Genomic DNA, 22,048 nt, shown 5'->3' with positions numbered 1-22,048 from the left:
TCACAGTGTGACTTCCCATTCTGCCTCTTCAGGATGCAGAACTCACCCGGCAGCTCCCCTTTCCCCCCTTTAATAAAGCTGCATTAAGCTTTCTCTCGTTCTCTCTGATTTCTTGTTTAAGTCCACTATCCTAACAATGAGCACAACTGCCTGCTGACTACACAAGCGCTCCCTTGGAGACCCAATTTGTTGTTGTTGTTGTTGCTGTTGTGTACCTTTGAGTCAGAACCAACGCATAGCCAACCGTCAGGAGGGTTTTCAGAGGCACTTAATCTCATGGGAGGAGATTGTCCATCTTTCTCCCATTGAGCGACTGGTGGATTGGAACTGCGTACCTTTATAATGGCAGAGCAATTCCTTACCACTAAACCACCAAAGTTCCATACAGAGTGTGACTTATAGGGCCATTCTAATCTGTCTTAACGGGTCACCATAAGTCAGAATCAACTTGTCGGTAATAATTTTTTTTTTAAATAGAAGTTTCTGGGCCTTTCTCCTAGAGTTGAGTAGGTTAAAATTCTTCTGTTTCCAACCAAGTACAAACCATTTTGATTGCCCAAGGAACTCCTGGTGCTCTGGTTATTGTTGTTATGTGCCATCAGAGCTTATTCCAGAGGGTTTTCAGAGGCAGCAAATCACATGGGAGGAGATTGCTCACTTTTCTCCCTCAGAGCAGCTGGTGGGTTCGAACCATGGGCCTTTGGGTTGGCAGCACTACTGCTTACCACCATGCCACCAGAGCTCCCTCCTGGTGCAGCTAATACCCATTAAGTATTTCCTCTGGGTGGTCTTCAATGCTTCTGCTGTCAATTCTAACACTTGCTCATTTGTCCCTTCTGTGTGATGGGTCTCACAGGACTCGTGATACCCCATAACACCCCCACAATCTCATCTTGGGTGACTGATCTCCACAGAGATCACCATGGGGAGGGTGTTCTGAATGCTTTCCTCTCTACTGAAGCTAGAGGGACCCCCAGCCCCTCCTGCCCCCGTCCGCTGCCCGTACTCACCTTCCCTGTGGAGGGCAGCGTGGGCCCTCGGGGCTGGAGGACGATCAAGTCCGGCCCGGCGCTGGTGTGGGGCAGCTGAGCCCGGCTGCGGTGCAGGAGCGTGTTCAGGACACTGGATTCGTTCACACTGATGAGGGCGGCCAGGTCCTCGGCCTGGTCCAGCTCAGGGGGGTTGGCCTGTGAACCATCACACAGTGGAACTATAGCTTTTTCCTGCATTCCAGCTTTCCAGAAGTAAAGAATGCTTTGTTTTCTGAAACGCACGTTGCGTGAATTCTGAACTACAGTTTTGTCCTGCATTCCACCATTCATTCTAATGAGTGTGGCCAGGTTCCCAGCCTGATCCAGTTCAGAGGGGCATGGCCTGAGGACCATCACACAGTGTCTCCCCCATCACAATCCCATCTCCCATTTCTACTCACAACACCAGGGTCCTGTCTCTGCAGAGCCTCAGGGTAAAGATTAGACAGATACCAGGCTCTGGAGGGGCTGATGGAACCTACAGATGACATTAGGCTCGCGAAAGCCACTGCTCCCATCCAACAGATCCTTCCTTCCTGCACCCGCCGCACTGTGATGTAAACACCTTCCATTGTCTCAACCCCACAACACGGCCAATGATGTTGGGGAGTGTGGTGGTGCTCCTACTATCTCTGCCTTTGTGAGTCTCATAGAAGTTAGGGATGGAGGTCAATGACCAAATCGCCCCATTTCTCTGAAATCATCAATCCCTTTGAAAAGTGTACAGATCTTCCGATACAAGCAGTGTTCCAGCTTCTTCCCAGGGAGCCTCATTCTAGGCAGCTTCTCTTTCCAGCTTGGGAAGTTCTTCCGAGCTGGTACTCAAGGGGGTTGGTCAAGCCTGACATCGCTTATGACTCAGCCTTTCTCTCAAAGACACTGGGTCTATGCAAACCCCCAACACCAGTGAGGGAGGGGAAGGGGCGGATAGAGAAGGAATGGAGAAATCTTCAGATCTTCAAGAACCACATAAAGTCCCTGGAAGAAGTTGAATCTGCATCGGCAGGTCATGAGGGTAAAAAGACTCAGGACAACAGGGTTTATAAACATGCCAAAAGCATAGGAAAAGTAACTGAAAAGAATAAAAAGAAAAAGATGATGGCAAATGATTTCTAAAAATACAGATGATTGAAAAAGATTTTTCAAAGAAGAAGAAAGCTTGATGTCCAATGTGTAGACTATCAGGTCCTATGTGACGGTGAGAGACAGCAGCCAATTTGGCTCTGAGTTCCCTGGCAGCCAGGGTGATAGGGAAATTATGCCCTGGACCATGATTTGTAACGCCCATAAGATGTAAACAGCCACCTTCTTGAGGAAATCGAAAGACCTCTCACTATCCAGATCTGACACGCATATCAGTTTGGTTTTTGTTTGGGTTTTTTCCTAATAAACAAATAAAAACTTTACTAGAATTGAAGTTCAACTTTGCTTCAATCACACGACAGAAACAAAGAGCAAAAATAACTGGCCTGTAGTTTCAGTTATGAATATTTTTACAATGTTGTTACATGTGACTCATAGTGACTGTATATCTAACAGCTCTGACTCCCGCTCTATCTTGCATCAACCTCGTTGTCTCTGACACACTTACTTTCATTACCGCAGTCATTTAATCAATCCAGCTCATCTAGGATCTTTCTTTCTTGCATTTTCGCCTCCACCCTTACAAACACAATGTCCCTCTCCAAGGACTGGTCCCTCCTTGCCCAACGTATGTCAGACGGGATTCACCCTCTCCAGGATGAACCTGTTTGTTCACCTAGCAGTCCATGGTATGTTCAGTACTCTTCTCCAGCAGCATAACTCAAAGGCATCAATTCTCCTTTTGTCATCCTTAGTCATTGTCCAGCTTTCTGACGCATAGCAAGTATTGGCAAAACCCATGGTCTGGATCATGTGCACCTTGGTTTCCAGACGGACATAGTTCCTTTTCAGTATGACATGCCTATCTGTTGATGTGTCTTTCTAACAGGGTTACCAGGAGATCTTATGACATGATTACCTGACAAAAATCCCTCAAACAATACAGCACATTAAATAGGGCTCTTACCTCTCTAACTGCCCTTAGGGAATCAAGTCCATGTAGTATCTGCAGTTGGGGTGGGGGGCAGGGGAGGGAATTGGGGAGCAGGGACTCACCCTGTGAACGTGTTCCTCATCCACCTCGGTGACGGTCTTGGTGGCATCGATGCAAAGTCGCACCCTTCCTGCGGGCAGGTCAGCTGTGCCCTCGTCCGGCTTCAGCACAGTTGCTGGTGGGCATCGCAGAGAGAAGAGAGGAGGAGAGTGAGCACAGGAGGAGGCTCCGAGCTGCAGAGCTGAGAGCCGGGACGCTAGTGCAGGACCTGGGAGGCGACGGAAGAGCTGCACCCCTTCCTTCAAGGCCTCATGGTAAATTCTAAATTATGACATCCTCCAATTCCCTGAGTCTGACTCACCTTGAACTTTTACCAGTTGTCCCATTGCCGAGCACACAGGTACTGTTGTTGTTGTGTGCTGTGGAGTCAGAACTGACCCGTAGCTGACCCTCGGGCAGGTTTCCAGAGGCAGTTAATGGCATGAGAGGAACTAACCCCTCCCTTCTCCCAAGGAGAAGCTGGTGGGTTTGAACCACGTCTCTTTGGGATTGCAGTGCCATTTCTTATCGCTAGGCCACCAGAACTCCCTAAGTACACAGTAGGCACCCCGAAAGCTGGCTGCATTGACGCAGCCCTATCCGAACCTGGGACATCTGCGATCGGTGTGCAGGCTGCTAGCATCCAGGAGAGCAGCCTCCAGGGGTGAAGTGGTCACCAATTGTCCCCACTCACAAAGTCACATATCATCTCCTAGGTCTCTGCTGCCCCCCCCCATTCAGTTCCTGTCCACCAAATAAGTGTAAACAGGGCCTAACAAAACTAGTAGTAATGGGGATGAGGGCGCCAGTGGTGAAGCTTCAGGCCCAGGGGTCCCTAACCCCCATAGTTACCAAGTGTGAATCCATCCTTCTGTACCAGCCAGACCTTCTCTGCCTCATACCATCTGTCTTCAGGGGCCTGAGAACAAAGATCAAGGGCATTAAGTGGACAGAAAGACATCCCTGAGGGCTTGGCAGACTCTTCACTTTGGGGTCTCTTGTAGGATCATCTGGGGGGGGTGCTGAAACAGAATCTCTAGCAAGCATTTCTTTCCATTCGGATTCATGGGCCCTACACCATGTGGTATTAACCCCTTAGAAGCTACTTCCCTTGCCCAGTGGAGAACCCCACCCCCACCCCCAAATGTGAGCTGTGGATGGCTCCAGCCCCCTAAGCATCAAGGAAAAGGCACTGTCCCCTCCTCTGTGTCCCACCTCTTGCTAGTTCCTGCATCCCGGTCACCCCTTAGGGCTGGTCCCTTCCTGCCTCTCCATCTTTGGAGGGCCCCACCCGCCCACAGCACACGTGGGGATGCAGCTTTGCCACCTGGTCCGTGTGTCCGCTCCGGCCTTCCACGTCCCCCTCCTGCAGCTCTGGTCGATCAGTCTCCTCTCCAGTCTGAGGTCCTTTCACTGGGGTCTCCAGTCCAGGCGCAGGTCCTTCCAGCAGCTTCTCTGGCGCCTTGTGCCCAGTGTCTGTTCCAGGGCTGGGCGCCTCTGCTCTCTGCCCTCTGCTTTCTGGTCCATCATCCGTCCCAGCTGCCACTGCAGACAGGCCCCCCAGTTGCATCTTGTCCGGGGCTGCACAGCCCTTCTCTGGCTGACCCCCAGTGCCACCTGCCTCCCCAGACTCAGTATGAGTTTGCCCCACTTTCTCCTTCTTGCTCTGTGGCTCATCCGCCCTGTCAGGCTTACTCTGGGGTGCACCTGCTTTCTCCATCAAACTCAGGGGTTCTCCCACCTTCACCTGCACTTGACCTATCTTCTCTGTCTTGGGAGGCTCACCTGTCTTGTCCCCCTTCCTCAGGAGGCCCCTTTCTTTGTCTTTCTTACTCTGGAGATCACCCCACTTACCCCTCCTATCTAAAGAACTTCCCCACTTCCTCATCTGAATTGGGGCCCCAATTTGCTTCCCTTCACCTCCTGCATCTTTGGAGGAGCCTCCTTTCTCTTTCTTGGATTGGGGGTCCCCTTCTCCCACCACTGTCCCGTGTGGTGTTCCTTCTCCTGGCTCTTGGGTCAGTGGTCTGGTCCCCTGACCCTCATCTCCCTGGATCCCAACCTCGTTAAGTCCCTTGGTCTGCGGGGCCTTGACCCCAGTCCCTACTGAGACCTGGCCCTTCTGGCCTTTTGACAATGACACATTTGCGGGACCTGAGCTCCCACAAGTCCCAGTCGGAGTCTTCTCGGCTTTTGCGGCTGGCTGCTCAGTGCTAGCCTGGGAGCCACGGGGACTACTTGGGGTCTCCCCTGCAGAGTCTGTGGCTGGAGGAGGGGTCTTGCAGGTAGGGAAAACCGTGGGGGGAGTCCTCTGCTCCGACTTCACTGAGTCAGGGTCCAGCTTGGCCACCATTAGTAGCACATCGCCTCTCCTCACACCCCTCTTGAAGGGCAGCGGCTTCTTGGCTGGGGTCGCACTGGAGCCCGGCTCCTGAGTCTTCTCATTGATGCTGGTCATCGGTGTAGAGTCCATACTCCCGACCACCTCACTTTCCTTGCTGGGAATGTTCGAGTCCTGGGGAGAGCCTGACTGGTCACCCTGGGTAATCTTCTGGCTTCCAGATTTGGTGCCACTGTTGGACTTGCTGTTGGAAAGTTCTGGAGTCTAGAAGAAAGAGACCAGAGGCAAGCTTTGCTATGTGCTGCCCTCATTGGGTCACCCATCACTCACGCATTGATTCACTCACTCATCCAAAGACCTGCAAGCACATTGAAGATGTTGATACCCACTATGCAGACATGGCGGGAGCTTGGGTGGCCTAGCACATAGGGAGCCTTGTTGCTAAGCCAATGACTGCCTCTCTCAGGTGGTTCAAATCCACCGGAAGCAACATGAGAGGGACGTGAACAATCTCCTCTTGTGCAGTTTATAGATGCAATGAAGGGTCAGCTGTGAGCTGTTTCCAATTCGATGGCAACTAATTGGGCTATTGTTTTGTTTTGTCAAGTTTATTTTTTGCTGGGGTTTTTTTCTATACCCAGCTCAAATACCACCTGCTCCACAAATCTTTGCCTGATGATATTAATCAGAACTTATTTCACACATCCAGGAAGTCTCAGAGCACTGTATGAGTACACTATTTGGACATCCATCCACCACTCTACACTCCATCCCAGTTTTATTTCGGTCTCCTCTCTCTTGTCTGTGATGCCTCAAGAGTACTGTTTCTATCTTCAGCTTTGTAATAATGAGGATGACAGTCAAAATGACCATCTATCAAAAGCCACCAACATTGAGTCTATCTTAACTCATAGCAACTCTATCGGATGGTGAAAAGCTATCCCTTGGGGCTCCCAAAGCTGTGAATCTTTACAGAAGCATAGTGGTTCATCTCACTCCTGTGGTGAGAGCTTGAATCACAGGCCTTCTGGGTGGTAGTTCAACATTTAACCCACAGTGCCACCATAGCTCTTTAATGATCATGTAAACCAAATAAGGGGTAAGATCTGGCCTGGGCCACCTACAGAACTACAACCAGGGCCATCTGACATGTGATGCCAGTGTCGTTCTATACCAGTGTCACCCAACCAGCTGCTCCCTGCCCCCCCCCTCCAATTGACAGGGTGGCCTTTTCCTAAGTCACCTCTCTGTTTTCCTTTTCTGAAAATAGGGCAGGGTTCAGAGCTATTGTGCATAGGGTCACTATGAGTAGTAGGTGACTCCATGTCATATAATAACAACAACAGCACCACAAGGGTCCCTCGCAAGGATTGCATGAAGATCAAATTAAGCAGTTGCACTGGGACAAGAAGAGAGTACTTGGAATTGTTAACTGCCTGGAACAAGAAAAATGAACTTGGCAACACCAGCCAGGGCTCGCTGTCTCACAAGAGCGTGTCCTGAGGTTCCCTGCTCTTGCCCCGGGGGACACCTTGGCCCAGGGTCAGCCACCTGTTTCCGTCTGAGACCTGTCCATCCCGTATCTTGGCTCTAAGTCTCTGTTCACAGTTAACAGTCTGTTCCCAGTTCAGCTCAGCTCTGCTCCTTGGGCACCTGGACCGGAAGAACCAGCTGTCTCACTTGACCCTATCCTCTCCTGTTGTCTGTGGCCACCTCTCCAGCCGCCTCACACCCCAGACACACACGTCCAGAGAGCAGAGAACATGCAGGTCTCGCTCTTGCTCTGGACCCCCGATCTGGCATCGTGACCTCAAGAGAGTCATTTTGCCTCTCTAGGTCTCAGTCTCCACCTCTGATAAATGGGTATAATCCCTCCTCCATTGCTTCATGGGATAGCAAATGAGCCCATGTACAGCAAATCGAGCACTGACTAGCGATAAATACACACAGTGAGATTTCATCATGACTTAGCCCCAGCCCGCTGGGGTCACGTTTAGCTCTCGTGTACGGATAAGGCTTGGGCCAGGCATCTTCAAAGACTTAGCGGGGCTGCTTCGGCAGCTGTTGTCGGTCAGCTGGTGGAGGCTTTCTCTCAAGCAGTACGTCGCTTGTCACAGAACAGGAAGAGGCACGCATGGGACACGAGATGAAAAGCAAACAAGAGCCTGGTCAAAGCTGTCACTTCAGGCGGAGCCCACCAGCCTCCCTGGTTGAGGAAGCCTCCCTTCTGGCTCCTCTCCAGTCACTAGACTTCACGGCCCAATTACAGCACTCATCTTGCCTTAAAGGGGACCAGGGGAGACATAAGGAGATGCGCCCTCTGCCTAACACAGTAGAACTCCCAAGATACACTGCATCCCTAGGCCTTCCTCCCTGAAGTCAGGAATGGCCACCGTGTTCCCTGACCGAGGAGCTGGGGACAAGGAGGGAGACAGCACTGGCCATCACCAGGGACAAGTCAGAAAGTCTTTACTTGCAGGGCGTGCATCTTATCTGTTATTTCCACCCTGTTGTTGTTGTTGTTGTGTACCATGGAATCAGAACCAAGTCAGCTGACGCTCCAGCAGGTTTGTAAATTTCCCATCCTTTTCCCCCTCCGAGCAGCTGGTGGATTCGAACTGCATGTCTTTGGGTTGGCAGTGCAGCTCCTTACCACTAAGCCACTAGAGCTCCCTTGCCATCCAGCAGTGCTATCTAAAATAGTCAAGTGGTTTGAAGAGGCATCAACCTAAAGGTGAGTGGTTCAAATCCACCAGACGCTCCAAGGGAGTAAGAAGGTGCAGTCTCCTCTCATTAAGGTTTACAACCTCAGAAATGTGATATGAGTCTAACTTAACTCCAGTGCCAACAGAGGTGTGGCTATTGAGACCCCACTCTGTGGCCTTCAATTACTGGGTTGGGGCATTCTAAGGGAGCCCAGAGAGGAATCCAGGTGATCATAGCAGCTGGATGGCACTGAGAGAGGCTTGGGGGCCAAAACCACTTACCCCTGACAATGAGGTCACATCTCTCAGAGACGGTGACGTTGGTTTAGGACAGGACAAGGTTCAGAGCCATCATTCACAGAGTTATTATGACTTGTAGTCAACTTGACAGCACTTAACACAACAACTACACATCTGATATGAGAAAGCTTCAAAAATCAATACAGCCACATGCCTGACATAGATCAGGAAGGTGCAACTGAGAATCTTTTGTGCATTCAAGAGAACATTTCAGCCTTAAATTTCTCTTTCTTCAACAGCAGAGAGTATAAAATTACCTCTCCAACCGCACACATCACCTGGCACCATCCATTTCTTAAACAAGTTATTTGTTGAACACTCACTATTGACCAAGCAAGCACTATAAAAGCTGCTCAAGACAGATTTGAATGAAAAATGAAACTACTGCCCCCACGAATTCCACATCAAGTAAGCTAGGCAATCAGACACAAGTCAGATAGGCAGGGAGGGCATAGGGGGAATCCGAGGAAGCAGGGCAATGAGGGAACTTTTTTCCAGGCTGTGTTATTTGAGCGGGGTTTTGCAGGATGCATAGGAGTTCAATAGACCACAGTGGGGAAAGGAAAGCGCGGAAGCAGGGCGAGCTGGAGCAGGGAGAGGATGGCTCTGAAGCTTTATAGCTACACGGACAGCAGAGGAGAGGCTGGTGGGAATGGATCAGTTGGCTCCCCATCCACTTCTCTCAGGGGCACGTACCTCTTGTTGAGGGGAGACAAGCACTGCTTGCTTCCTCCTTCTTGCTTCTTTGGATTCCTTCTCGGTCTCCCGGACCAGCTGCCTAATGAAGCCCCCTGGGATGACGGAGAAGAGGGGAGGGGGCGAGGACGGCGGCGGGCTCTTGTCCTCTTCCCGGATCTGTTGTTCAGAAGCAAGGAGAGAGCTCAGTGAGTGAACGCATGGGAATGCTTTGCCCATAGAAGGCTGGAGACAGGCCAAGGAGGATGTAAAGGACCAAGCCCAAGCGTGACACCCCAGCAGAACAGGCGAGGCTCAGAGGCCTCTGGCAAAGAGGGCGTGAAAATGGAGCACAAGACAGCAAGCTGTACCAGGTGACATGTCTACATGTGAACCAAGTCTCCTTGGTGGTCGCGGTCACTGCTCTCCTCCTTGGCACTGGGCAGACCCATCCCAGGAACACCTATCCCCAAAGGTGCATTTCTAGTTCTCTGACTGGGACGACTCACAGGGAACCATTCACACCCTCGCACCTCGACTTACAGCAAATGGCTAAGAGAATTTACAAAACAGCGCTGGAGTTCCTGATCGTAGGAACTCAATGGGCATCAAAACAGAACTGTCTCCCACAGGATTTTCAGCGACTAAGTTTTCACCAGTAGATCACCAGGCCTGTGTTTCGAGGCATCTCCAGGTGGACTCAGTTGTGCTGACCGATGTCAAGCAATTGAGCTGGCCGAGATCGTTCATTCCAGAAACACAGCCCAGTTTACAGCTGCTTTGGGGTCAGGCACTTTGATTTGTCACGACAGGCTTAGGGACTAAGGCCTGGAGGTACCTACAGTCAGCAGAGTGTCTCTTTAACCAGCATCAATGTCTCTGCCCGTAAAAATGATAACACGGGTGCTTTATATGGAAGAGCTACACGCGGGTTTAAAATAACCTTATCAGGAGCCTCTGTGAGCAAGTGGCACTCTGAAGCTTTGTAGCCTGACTGATAAAAGGAGAATCCAGGACGGACAGGAAAGGAAGGCCAGTGAGTCACGAGGAGACCGTGGAGTAACACAGACCTCTGCCCGGGGACAGAGAAGTGTGGGGCTATGCAATCTCAGGCTCCCATTTACATGTCTTCCTCCCCAAAAGTCCCTAACGGAGGCAAAAGGTCAACACGCTCAGCAGCCAAGCAGAGCCGCAGGTTCTGATCCACCCAGAGGCACCTCGGAAGAAAGAGGCACCTACATCATCAGATCTACTTCTAAAAGTAGTCACTGAAAAGCCTGGTGAAGCACTCACAACTCTGATGACTCTGAGGTCATCACGCTCGAGTGACACGGGCAGGAAGAGGTTCCCGGGTCTCCACGCGTCCTGAAGCCCACTTTGTATCATCTTCAAACCCACTCTGCCCAGGTCAGCATGTGCCTCTTTCAAAGCCGTCCCCAGTGGACACACAGGCCAGTTAGGGGAGGTGCTGGGACAGGAAGAAGAGTCTCATGCACCCCGTCAACCTACCTCCAACTCCTCATGTCACACACAGGCTAGTGGGATGAGGGGTGAGGGAAACAATGCACATTAAAGGAAGAAGCGGCTGTCATCGTCCCTTAGAGAGGAACCACCGGGAAGAACACCTGGCTTCCGGTTTTCCATGGAGACCCCGGAAGTTCATTCCCAGATGACAACCTTGGCAGCCAATCTCAGCTTCCTCCATTCCCTCCTCCTCCCACATAAGCCTGGTGTTCAGCAGAGTTGTTTGAAATAGGACAGCCAGGCTTACTATCACATCCCACCAGAGCAGGTAAGGAGACAGGCCACCAGCAAGCCACACCTGTTGGACTAGACATGCCAGGGGAGAAGGGGACGCTAGAGATGGCATATCCCCTCCCTAGAGCCCCCAGCTGTGACTTGTCCTCTGAAGGGGATGGAGCCGCAGCCCCAGCCCTGAACGGCACTTTCCTTCTGTTCCCACAGGGCCAGGCGCGATGAGATGGCCATGCTGAGGCTGTGCCAGGCGGCGAGATGAGGTGACGTGAGGTGAGAAGAGATGAGATGAGATGAGATGAGATGAGAAGGCGCTCCCGGCCACACGGCACAGAATGGGGTGCTAGGGACACACGGAGCACATGAGACGGACAGACACAGACTAACACATGAGCACGGAGACAGGAGGGGAGAGAAAGAGAGACGCGGTTAGCTGCTGTCCACAGCCCAGCTCCCAACCCCACCAATGTCATAGTCCCAGAGTGCAAGGTGCAGGACACAGCTGGCCACAGCTCATGGTCATTGCCTCCTGCCCTGCAGAACTGTCGTACACGGAGGCTCCCTTCATAATTTTTTCCTTCCTATTCGATTGAAGTCATGCATTCAATCAGAATAATGCATACTCCTGTAGACAGCCCACCGACTAACTCTTCTTACAAAAAGCACGCTGCTTTTTTGACATCTGGTCAAGTCCATTTCCTGTGACAGAGTACATCTCTCTAGGATTTCAAGAGAGCAGATTGTCAGATCTGTTCCCCCTCAGAGTCTCAAAGTGGGGCCCAGCCACAAACCTTTTGTTTGGGTAGCAGAAGGACGCTTAGACGTCCCTCCAAAAGGACTCAATTACAAAGGAATACACACGTAGCACTAATACCACAAGCAAGTGAAATTGTACTGAAACTAATTACAATTGGAGCTTCGACAGGTGACTACCAGAAATCCAAGCTGTATTCAGTAGAAGCTTTGGGATGAAGGATACCATTGATCTTGGCTGAAAGCACAAGAAAGAGGTTTACCTGTGTGACAGTTATGAATAAATGTTGTGAGCAGTAGGAATGATACTATTTCAATGTCACTTCATAAAGCCCGGGTGGCCTAGTGGTAAGACACTGTGCTGCAATCCTAAAGGCACGTGGTTCGAGTCTATCAGCTGCTCCGCAGGAAAAAGATGGGCAATCTCCTCCCTTGTGTTTACAGCCCCCAAAAAAACCCTCTGGAGGGTCAGCTATGAATCTATTCCAACCCAACAGTACGTAACAGCAGCGATAGTACCTTGGGCAAGATAAAAACCACGAGTTTTGTGACTCTAGTGACCAAATGTTCAAGAGCAGGTGAGTTTAATGAATGATGAAAAAGGTCAGAGGAGTCATTAAGTGGAGAAGGGGCATGGGAGAATTCCCAGGATGGAGGAAATGTGTGCTTCTTGACCAGGGGGATGGCTACACAGGTGCATGAAATGCTATATAATTAAGATGCAGTATCCTACTTGTTAATCTGGGCAAAAGGGGCCAAAGAGAAGAATGAAGAATTCAGAGCTCAAATGCTGATGGCCTTATCTGCTGCTGATAAGAAGGGCAAATGGCCTTGCTCTCTGGCTGAGCTAGGAGGCGGCTCCTAAATCGGAGTGGACTGTCCCTCCCTAAAGACTCTGTTTATAAAAATCCTCCCCAGTAAGTTCACAGTGTGACTTCCCATTCTGCCTCTTCAGGATGCAGAACTCACCCGGCAGCTCCCCTTTCCCCCCTTTAATAAAGCTGCATTAAGCTTTCTCATTCTCTCTGATTTCTTCTTTAAGTCCACTATCCTAACCTAACACTACTATTGATTATTTATGGTTGTTATGTGTTGTTGTATACCATAGAGTTGGAACCTACCCATAGCTGACCCTCTGGTGGGTTTTCAGAGGCAGTTAATCACACGGGAGGAGACTGCCCATCTTTCTCCCATGGAGCAGCTGGTGGCCTCGAACCATGGGACACATGCTTGAGGCCGGAGAATGGGCACAAAGCTGAATCTCTGGGTAAAAGGTTTGGGGAAGAGTTGGGGCACAGAGACCTCAGCACTTGACTCCTTGGGAGACACTGGATAGGTCCTAACAGCATCACAGCCAAAATCCAGCTCACTTCAGGCCTGGGGAGAGGTGGCCAGGTTATGAATAGGCCTGACCCCACGGCTGTCCCTGTCACTGCCCCCCCCAGCTCCCCTTCCTGGGCCCAGCCAGGCTGTGGTTGCTTCCCAAGAACCGTCCTCGGCTTTGCAGCTCCCGGGGGACTCCTAGCTGTTGGTGGAGCTGGAGCTGGGGTGGGGCCTCCATGCACCAGGCCCTGCCCCTCGAAGGCTCTGGGCCAGCCCCACTGACCCAGGGCCAGTGGCCAGTCCCACACCGGCCAGGCTTTGTCAAGCCTTAATTTAAGCAAGTGTTCTTATCACCACGTTCCCTTCCAGGCCTGGTGCTCACCCTGCCTCGTCAGCTGCCGTTTTCAGCTCAGAAGGAGGCCCCGGGACACTCTGCATTCATGCTTCAAAATCTCCAGTTTTCTCTGGGGAGAGAGCGGGATCGTGGAAGGTATGGTGATCCCAAAGTCAGGGATGACGTGAAATTATTTCCAGTCAGGCCTAGGTTTGTGGATACCTGCTGGCTGTGAGACCTCTGGGATCCCCAGTGCTTCCCTTCACCCTCATTGCCCAGTCCCAAGGTATCCAGTTATGTCACTTATTTCACAAACCAAACGCTTGGCCCTGTCACTTCCCTGAGCAGCTCCTGGAAGCACCCTTCCACTTGTGTCATCTTGGATGTTCCATACTCTTCCAGAAATTTCCCACGGTAGGGCTTCTGTACATGCTGTTCCCTCGGCTTCAGATGTTCTTCCATGTATGTTCTCACCTCAGGGCCTTTGCATATGCTATTTCCTTTGCCTCAAATGCTTTTCCATTCAACTTCCTGCCTCAGGGCCTTTGCATGTACTGTCCTCTCTGCTTCAAATGCTCTCCCATTAAGTATCTACCTCAGGGCCTTTGCATGTGCTGTTCCTTCTGCCTGAAATAGTTTTCCATTCAAGTTCTCACCTCAGGGCCTTTGTATGTACTATTCCTTCTGCCTCTAATGCTCTTACATGTGTACTTTCACTTTAGAGCCTTTGTAAGTGCTAGCCATTTGGTCTTTTATGCTCTTCCTTGCATGTTCCCACCTCAGGGCCTTTGCATGTGCTGTTCCCTCTGTTTTTGATGCTCTTCCAGGCACATCCTATGAAAAGGGCAATGCATTTCCTTCAGATGTCTGCTCGGCTCACCCATCACCTCCTTCCAATCTCCTTCAAGAGTTATCTTCTCAACAAGCCTGTCCTCACCTCCCTATTTAAATTGCAGCACCTCCCCTCAGTGCAAGATTTCTCATTAGTTTTTCTTATCCCTTACCCCCCTCCCTGATCCCCCCAAGGCATCAGCCTCCACTTCTCTGCCCTGTTCTGCGCACATGCATGCTGACTCGTGTGGACTTGTACTACGTCTCCCAAGGTTCTCCACCTTCCAGGTGGGAGTTTCTAGTGGGAGCAAAGAGAACAGACAGGCCATCTACAACCCCAGCTGTTCTCCATGGCTGCCCATCGGCGCCACTGCTATGCATGTCTGTCTCCTGGGCCAAAGTCAGAGGTGAGACCTGCCCTTGGTGTGTCTGACTCCTCCCACTCAGACAGCCCTCTCTGTGCTCTCTCCTCCTTCTTTTCACCAGCAGTTCCCTTCCCCTGTCATGCCTGGTCCAGAGGAAGTAAGGGATCCATGCCACTGTAGCCAGCCCAAATGGTCTGACCGCCCTGGCCCTTTATGGAAACAATAAACAATTGCTGCGGAGTCAGTTCTGACTCATGTTACAGAGTAGAACTGAGCTCCAAAGCAACTTCTGGAACACGGTCATTATGCACACATATCCCCAGGTATTTCTTCTGCAGCGCTCTCAGGTGGGTTTGCTCCATCCACCCTTGGTTGTTGTTATATGGTGTCAAGTCATCTACGGCTCATAGTGACCCTGTGAACAACAGATCTGAATGCTGCTCTATCCTGCACCGTCCTCCTGATCATTGTCATGGTCAAGCCCGCTGGTACAGCCACGGTGTCCGACTATCTCACTGAGACTCTCCCTCTTTTTATTAGTGACATTTCACCTTACCCAGCATGCTGTCTTTCTCTCGAAGGCCTGGCCCTTCCTGACAGCACGCTCCAAGGATGTGAGATGAAGTTTCACTGTCCTTGCCTCTAAGCTGCATCCTGGGGGCACTACCTCCAAAAGAGATCTGTTCTTTGGACAGTTTGTGTTGTTATTAGGTGCTATTGAGTTGACTGTGATTCACAGCTATCTTATCAACAACAGATCTGAGCCTGGCCTTTACTGGCACCATCCTCCTCGTTTCTGATGTGCTCAGCCCGCTGTCATAGTCACTCTATCAATCCATCTTGTAGAGGGTCTCCTTCTTTTTCTGTGACCCACAACCTTTCCCAGCATGATGTCTTTTTCCAAAGACTGGCCACTCCTAGCAACATGCCCAAAATATGTGAGACAGAGTTTACCATCTTTAGCTCTAAGGAGCTCCTTGGTTGCAACTCCTCCAAAAATATATCAATTTGTTCTTATGAGAGTCTCTGGAATATTCCATTCCCTTCTCCAACATCACAATCTAAAGCTATCAGTGATTCTCCAAGCCCCCCATCATCCTTATTCATTGTCCAGCTCTTAGTTGTATAGGAAATAATGGAAAAGACCACAACTTGCATCAGTAACACCTTAGTCTTTATCCTAACATCATTGCTCTTTAGCACTTTGGAGAGGTCCTTGACAGTAGAGTTTCCCAATGCATCACATCTTTTGATTTCTTGACTGCTGTTGCCAGAAGTGTTGATTGTGTGTCAAAGCAAAATGAAGTCATTGCCAATCTCAATCTTTTCTGCATCTATCATAATGTTCCTGGTTTGTCCAGTGGTAAGGATTTGTGGTTTTCTGATGTTGAGATAGAATTAATCTTGGAGGCTGTAGATCTTCTGTATTATGTGCTTCAAGTGTTTTGGTTTTGGTTTTGGTTTTGGTGGGGTTTCCCCCCCCCCTTTTCGCGAGCAACACTGTGTCATCTGTATAATGCAGGTTGATGAGTCTTACTCCAATCCTGAGCCACATTTTTCTTCACAAAGTCCAGCTTCTAAAATTATTTGCTCCACATCCAGATTGAATAGGCATGGAAGAGCGGTAAAACACACATCTCCTCATGCTAAGCCGTGCAATGCTCCCTTGTTCTGTTCAGACAACATCTTCTTGGTCTTCTATGTCCTTAGACTCGCTATGTCATTAGCAAATTTCATCAACAACTCAAAGGCTATGTCTCTGGGGGTTCTAGTCTGACAGCTGTTCTGACAAGAGAAAGATGTCCAGTCTCCTGCCATCTCCTTCCATTGTCATTTACAGCCTCTGAAGCTCAATGAAGAATTACTATGAGCCAAAATTGACTCAAAGACAGTGCGTTTAAGCCTAAATAAAGAAGTGGAACCAGCATTCTCCTTGGAAATAAAGATAATAAGACTGACTCATAGACTTTGGGCACATTACCAGAAGCGGCCAGACCCCGGAGGACATCACACTGGGAAAGGTATATTGTTACTATTTGCCATAAAGTCTGTGAGAGTCTCTGAAGCCACTGTGCCTTGGTTGACTGTCAGCATCTAAGTCTAGAGTACTGTTTCAAGAACACTCAGTGGGAAGTTAGCTGAAAACAGCTTACTGGACAAGTATACAGACATGTCCCATGAAAATACGGTACATTCACGAGACCTCATAAGACCCAGAAGAGCAACTGTGAAGGCTTAATTAATGAGAAACTAAAGTCCTGGAGAGATTGTGAAAAATACAGATTAATGAGAAGCTACTCTCCTTGAAAGTTTGCAGAAAATAGAGATATGTTTTTTTGTGTGTTTGTTAGAATTTTCTGGGCAAATCATTCTGGAATTCCAACTATATTGAAAAAAAGTTTTTTTTTAAGAGATAATTGCTTGCTGTGTAGTGAGAAACTTAATAATAATAGAATGTTTGTATTTTCTATTACACTGAGAGAAATAAATGTCGGAGCCTTAGTTCTTGCTCTGACCCCCAGTGCCTCACTTTGTCTCTCTGTCTCTCTGGGTAATTTTCCCTCAGCTGCGCTGTGTCCTCAGGTCCTGCCAGAAAATAGCAACAGAAGTTAGAACCAATTCATAGCTGAACCTCCAGTGAGTTTTCAGAGGCAATTAACCGCACGGGAGATTGCCGATCCTTCTCCCATGGAGCAGCTGGTGGATTCAAACCACGTGTCTTTGGGATTGCAGCACAGCTTCTTACCGTGAAAACTAGGATGACTCTCAGCAGCATGGGTTGACACAGTGATTGAAACAATGGGCTTGAACACAACAGAGGCAGCAAGGAGCAGCAACAGAGTTTCTATAAGTCAGAGCTGACTCCACGGGACCTAACATAACAACAGTCTAAGGCAACAAAGAGGATGTTCATCATTCACATGTGACTCATCAGAGAACCATGGAAATCTGGGTGTGGACAAGGGCCTCAGAGGCCCAGCCCTCACTGGGAGGAATTTCCTGGATAGATAGCCTGTCCTTTTGTTCATGCCCAGTGACGAGGATCTCAGACTGAGGGGTGGGCTCTATACACTTAATCTTCTCCAAGCCAAAGATACAAAGGCCCTCAGATACTAGATAGTCTACTGTCTCCTGTCACAGTATCTGGGGACCAGGGAGGGGATGTGACTTTGCTGAAGTCCTAACAGAGGGGCAAGGGTCTTCCTTCCCCAGCACCACAGGCCAGCCACCATTCCCTCCAACCCAGAGCACTTCCTCACCACGAGGACACATAGTGGTCCCAACTCTGTTCTCCTGAACGACAGCAAACAAGATCCGCTCTTTTTCCACAGGACAACCATTGAATCTACCTCCTACTTCTCGCCTCTGGAGCCGTCAACCATTTCTCAGATGACCAGACTTCAGCTCTTTCAGAATAAGGCACCATCTCCAGGGAGACTTTGAACACACTCTCTCAAACTGGAATGGGCATCTCACTCGACAACAGGCTGACAGTACAAACGTGATGTGAGTCCCCCTTTTCTGTGGGGTTACAGGAATCCTTAAGTTCTGAGAGGTCAGCACAGCCACCCTACCTCCCACCCCCAAGACCTCTTTCCTCTCTGGGCTTCAAGTCTCTCACCTACCAGATCAGGGCACCATTCTCCCTGCCCACTTCACAAGGTGGGATGAACACCAAGGGGGTTTCCCTGTATGCCTGGGAACCATCACTGACTTCATTAACATATTATTAACATCTTCTTTTGGCATTAGGAAAGTTTGTTTTATTTTTATTTAATTGTGATTTGAGAGCAAGTTTACAGATTGGTTTTTCATGCAACCATTTATATACATTAATTACTGTGCCCACCATGTGACCTCACTTTCCCCACTTCCTCCCTGTGATTCTCATTTCTATTAGTCCTTCTTTTCCACCCATTTATGCCTGCTGGGCTTTATCTTTGGGCAAATGCTGATCTGTTGAACTTTTCTGGTTGGTTATTGTAAGAAGTGAGTACCTCCCTAGTATTACTTGAAATATACCTTAAAAGACTGTCTATTAAAAAAAAAAGACTGTCTATTATTGGGATGAAAACAAGGCAGACAGGTGAGTTTTGTTTCAGATTCAAAGGATGAATAAGGACCATAGTCTTGAGTGTTACATCCATGCTCTCATCTTCCATAACCCTGAGATTAGAAGTACTAGATGGTGTCTGTCTACTACGAATGAACATTCTTAAAGGTATCAGTAGAAGATCCTAGACAGAGTTGGGAGAAATATGGAACAAAACTAAAAACATTAACATCCTTTTGCAGCTTCCACTTCTGTTGATTCAGATAGAATCACAGGCTGATTAAAAATCTCCAAATGCTTTTCACACTAATGACAGAAGATCCAGCCCTCTCCCTCAGCCTTCATTTTAAATCATGCAGTGGGGGTTTTTTAGGGAAACAATGTGAGAGAAATATCTCAGATTCTTTAACCCCTTCAGCTCTCTCGTTTTTCGCCACTTCACTGACCTATGATGGCCTGAGGGCCCTTTGCCAGTCCATTCTGACTTGATAGGACACTGGATCTCACAGATGAGTCCTGTGACAGCTGGCTAATAGTTTCTCACTCTGTCTATAATTGGCAGTTGCATGAAGGATTGTCTTGAGAAAGTGCCTGAGTTATGCCTGGACTTGGTAGGGAAGCGTACGGCGTTTGACTAGCAATGTCTGCTCGGGCACATTAATTAGTAGGATAGTGTCTATGCTAAATTTTTGCCATTTCCAGTTTGTTGTCTCGCTTGCTATACAAAACAAGAAGCTGGTCAGCCTTAGACTTGGCTTTCCTGTTTTGGGGGGGCTCTCTTATTCATAACAGTTCTTTTTTTTTTTTACCCCTCCTCTACTGCTATTAAGATCTAAGCTGTTTAGTACAGTAACAAGTAGCCATGTATGTCCAGGCAAATCACAACTAATCAAAATGCAGAGAAGTGAACAGCTTAGCTTCTCATTTGTACCAGTCACACTGCAAGTGCTTTACAATCACATGGGGTTGGTGGCTGTGGTGATGGTGGTAGTGGTGGTGGTGATGGTGGTGGTGATGGTGATGGTGGTAGTGGTGGGTGACATCTGGTCAATTTCAACTGTGTAATAGCGCAGAACCACCCTATAGGGTTTTCTAGACTGTAATCTTTATCAAAGCCCATTGCCAGGTCTTTCCCCCTCAAAGTCACTGTTGTTGTTGTTGGGTACCATCAGGTCAACTATGACTCAGACCAGACCCTAAGAACAAAGAATCTGAACCCTGACCTATCCTGTGCCGTCCTCCTCAGCTCCGACACACTTGAATCCACTGTTGCAGTCACTGGTCAAGCCATCATGTGGAGAGTCCTCCTATCTTTTGCTGGTGCTCCACCTTTCCAAGCAGGATGTTTGGTTGTTGTAGTTTTTTCCAAGGACTGGTTCCTCTTGACGACGTACTCAGAAGTAATTCTCAAACCCATCCTTCCTCACTGGCTCTGTAGCCCCAAGTCACCATACTTCCCTGATGCTCAATTTTCTCTTCTAGGAAACGGCGACAACATCCTTTTGATTTCTCAGTTGCTTCAATGAGGTAAGCAGAAATTTCAGCCACATAATGCTTAGTGTGTTGCACAGCTAATAGAAAGGTTCACGGTTCAAATCCACCAGTTGCGTCTTGAGTTAAAAAGTGTGCAGTCTCTTCCTGGAAAGATTTACAGCCTCTGAACCTGACAGCGTGTGGCTACGAGCTGGAATCGACTCAAGGGCAGTGGGTTAAACAAGGTAATGATGGTTAAGGGGGCTTTGTTATGTGGCTCTGTGAAACGAAGTCACAAAGAATGCATCTTTTCCCTTGTCATTTAGTGTTGTTGTGGATGAGACTCTTGATGGTTCTGTGTCAAAGTAGAACAAGACCACAGTTTTAAAGGTGGATGTCCATCCCTCTCTGACATCAGAGGCACATTTGAGTGGCTTCACGCTGCTACCTGTCTCTGGAATCAAACATTTCACTGCTTGTCCCATCAGGAACTCCAATTTTGTTGCTGGGTAACATCAAGCCAATTTTGACCCATAGTAAGTAGTTGTTGTTAGATGCCATCAAGTACAATTGATAGTGACCCTATGAACAGCCCTGCTCTGTCCTGTGTCATTCTTACCGTCTCCAAAACACTCAAGGCCTTTGCAGGAGTCACCCTGTCAATCCATCTCATTGGGATGGTCTTCCTCTCTTTTGTGATCCCCTCCTTCCCTCTCCAGTGAAAAGCCTCACCCAGCCACACATCCAAAGTATGAAAGACGAACCTTCATCATCTTTGTCTCCAAGGACCACTCTGGTGCATCCTCTCCTATAATCAACTCCCTTGGTACCAGAAGTTAGGAAATCAGAAGACACACTCTATCGGGCAAGGAAGCTGTCAGGAACCTCTCCAAAGTGCTGGTGAGCAATGATGTCAGCCTGAAGACTAAGGTGTGCCTAACTCAGAGCATACTCTTCTCAATCACCATAGTAGGTGGAGTACTCTCCTATTTAGTAGAGTAGAACTTCCCCTAAGGGTTTCCTGTGGCTATCATCTTTGCGGTAGATCAGCAGTTCTTTCTCAGAGCCACTGGGTGGGCTAGACTTCATTTAACTAGATACACAAGTCACTAGTGAAGGTCTCACCTTACAGGCAAGGATGGTGAGACTTTGTCTCACAGACTTTATTATCAGGGGAGATCAGCCCCTGGAAAAGGACATTATGCTGAGAAAGACAGAATCAGGAAGGCGAGGAAGACCCTCCGTGAGATGAATTGGCACAGTGACTATATAACAAGGGGGCTTGGACACACAGAGGTTGTGAGAATGGGGCCGCATCGGGCGAGGTTACAATTTCTTATACGTGGGGTCACTGTGAGTCAGAACTGACTGCATGGTACCCGACAACATCAACGAAGCATTTGCTGCAGAAAGGCAAGGTAGTCTGTGGTATGGATTGAAGCTCAACATCAAGAAAACAAAAATTCTCACCACTGGGCCAATTGGCAGCACCATAGTCAATGGAGAAGAGATTGAGGATGTTAACAATTTTCCTGGTTCTACAACCAGCACTCTTTTTTTTTTCCATTTTCAGTTTTTAATGAAGTTGTGTTAATATTTCACTCCTGCATCTTCTCAATTGTTTCTTCCTTATATTTGCCCTTTTCTTTTCCAACTTGGCGAAATTTGGCTTTATGTTCAAGGATCTTTTCTCTGTCTTTATCCAGTTTTAGCTTTGATAACCACCTTGCCGGGGTGAATGCCCACATGGACCGTTGTGCCATTAGCTTTTCCTCGCTGTACCCGTTCAACGTAGATGACATATTTCTTCCTGTAAACCTGGACTACTTTGCCGATTTGCTGACCTTTATAGAGCCCTCGTACAACCTGAACTTCATCATCCTTTCGGATGGGCATGGACCGCACGTTGTATTTCTGCCTCCGCTCCTTGGACAGAGGAGAAGACATAATCTTCCTTCGAACGTGAGAGGGTGCATTGAAATGCCTTTTACG

The 22,048-nt window shown here is 48.9% G+C and overlaps 1 protein-coding gene across 1 annotated transcript in view; it reads right to left on the bottom strand.

Annotated features, from left to right (window-relative positions):
- MYO18B (myosin XVIIIB) overlaps positions 1 to 11,157 on the bottom strand; it is a 321,585-nt gene extending 310,428 nt beyond the window's left edge. Inside the window, exons 1-6 of the mRNA XM_006890467.1 lie at positions 11,110 to 11,157; positions 9,190 to 9,348; positions 4,475 to 5,752; positions 4,000 to 4,066; positions 3,171 to 3,283; positions 1,011 to 1,187 (exon numbers count right to left, since the gene is read on the bottom strand). Coding sequence (XP_006890529.1) covers positions 1,011 to 1,187; positions 3,171 to 3,283; positions 4,000 to 4,066; positions 4,475 to 5,752; positions 9,190 to 9,348; positions 11,110 to 11,157 — 1,842 coding nt within the window. The remainder of the gene's footprint in view (positions 1 to 1,010; positions 1,188 to 3,170; positions 3,284 to 3,999; positions 4,067 to 4,474; positions 5,753 to 9,189; positions 9,349 to 11,109) is intronic.
- Positions 11,158 to 22,048: the final 10,891 nt, after the last annotated feature.

The sequence above is a fragment of the Elephantulus edwardii genome, unplaced genomic scaffold, assembly GCF_000299155.1.
Source record: "Elephantulus edwardii isolate Elephantulus edwardi_28Jun2011 unplaced genomic scaffold, EleEdw1.0 scaffold00089, whole genome shotgun sequence".
NCBI lineage: Eukaryota > Metazoa > Chordata > Mammalia > Macroscelidea > Macroscelididae > Elephantulus > Elephantulus edwardii.
The sequence above is the reverse complement of the archived record's forward strand: the minus strand, read 5'-3'. Positions and strand labels throughout refer to the sequence as shown.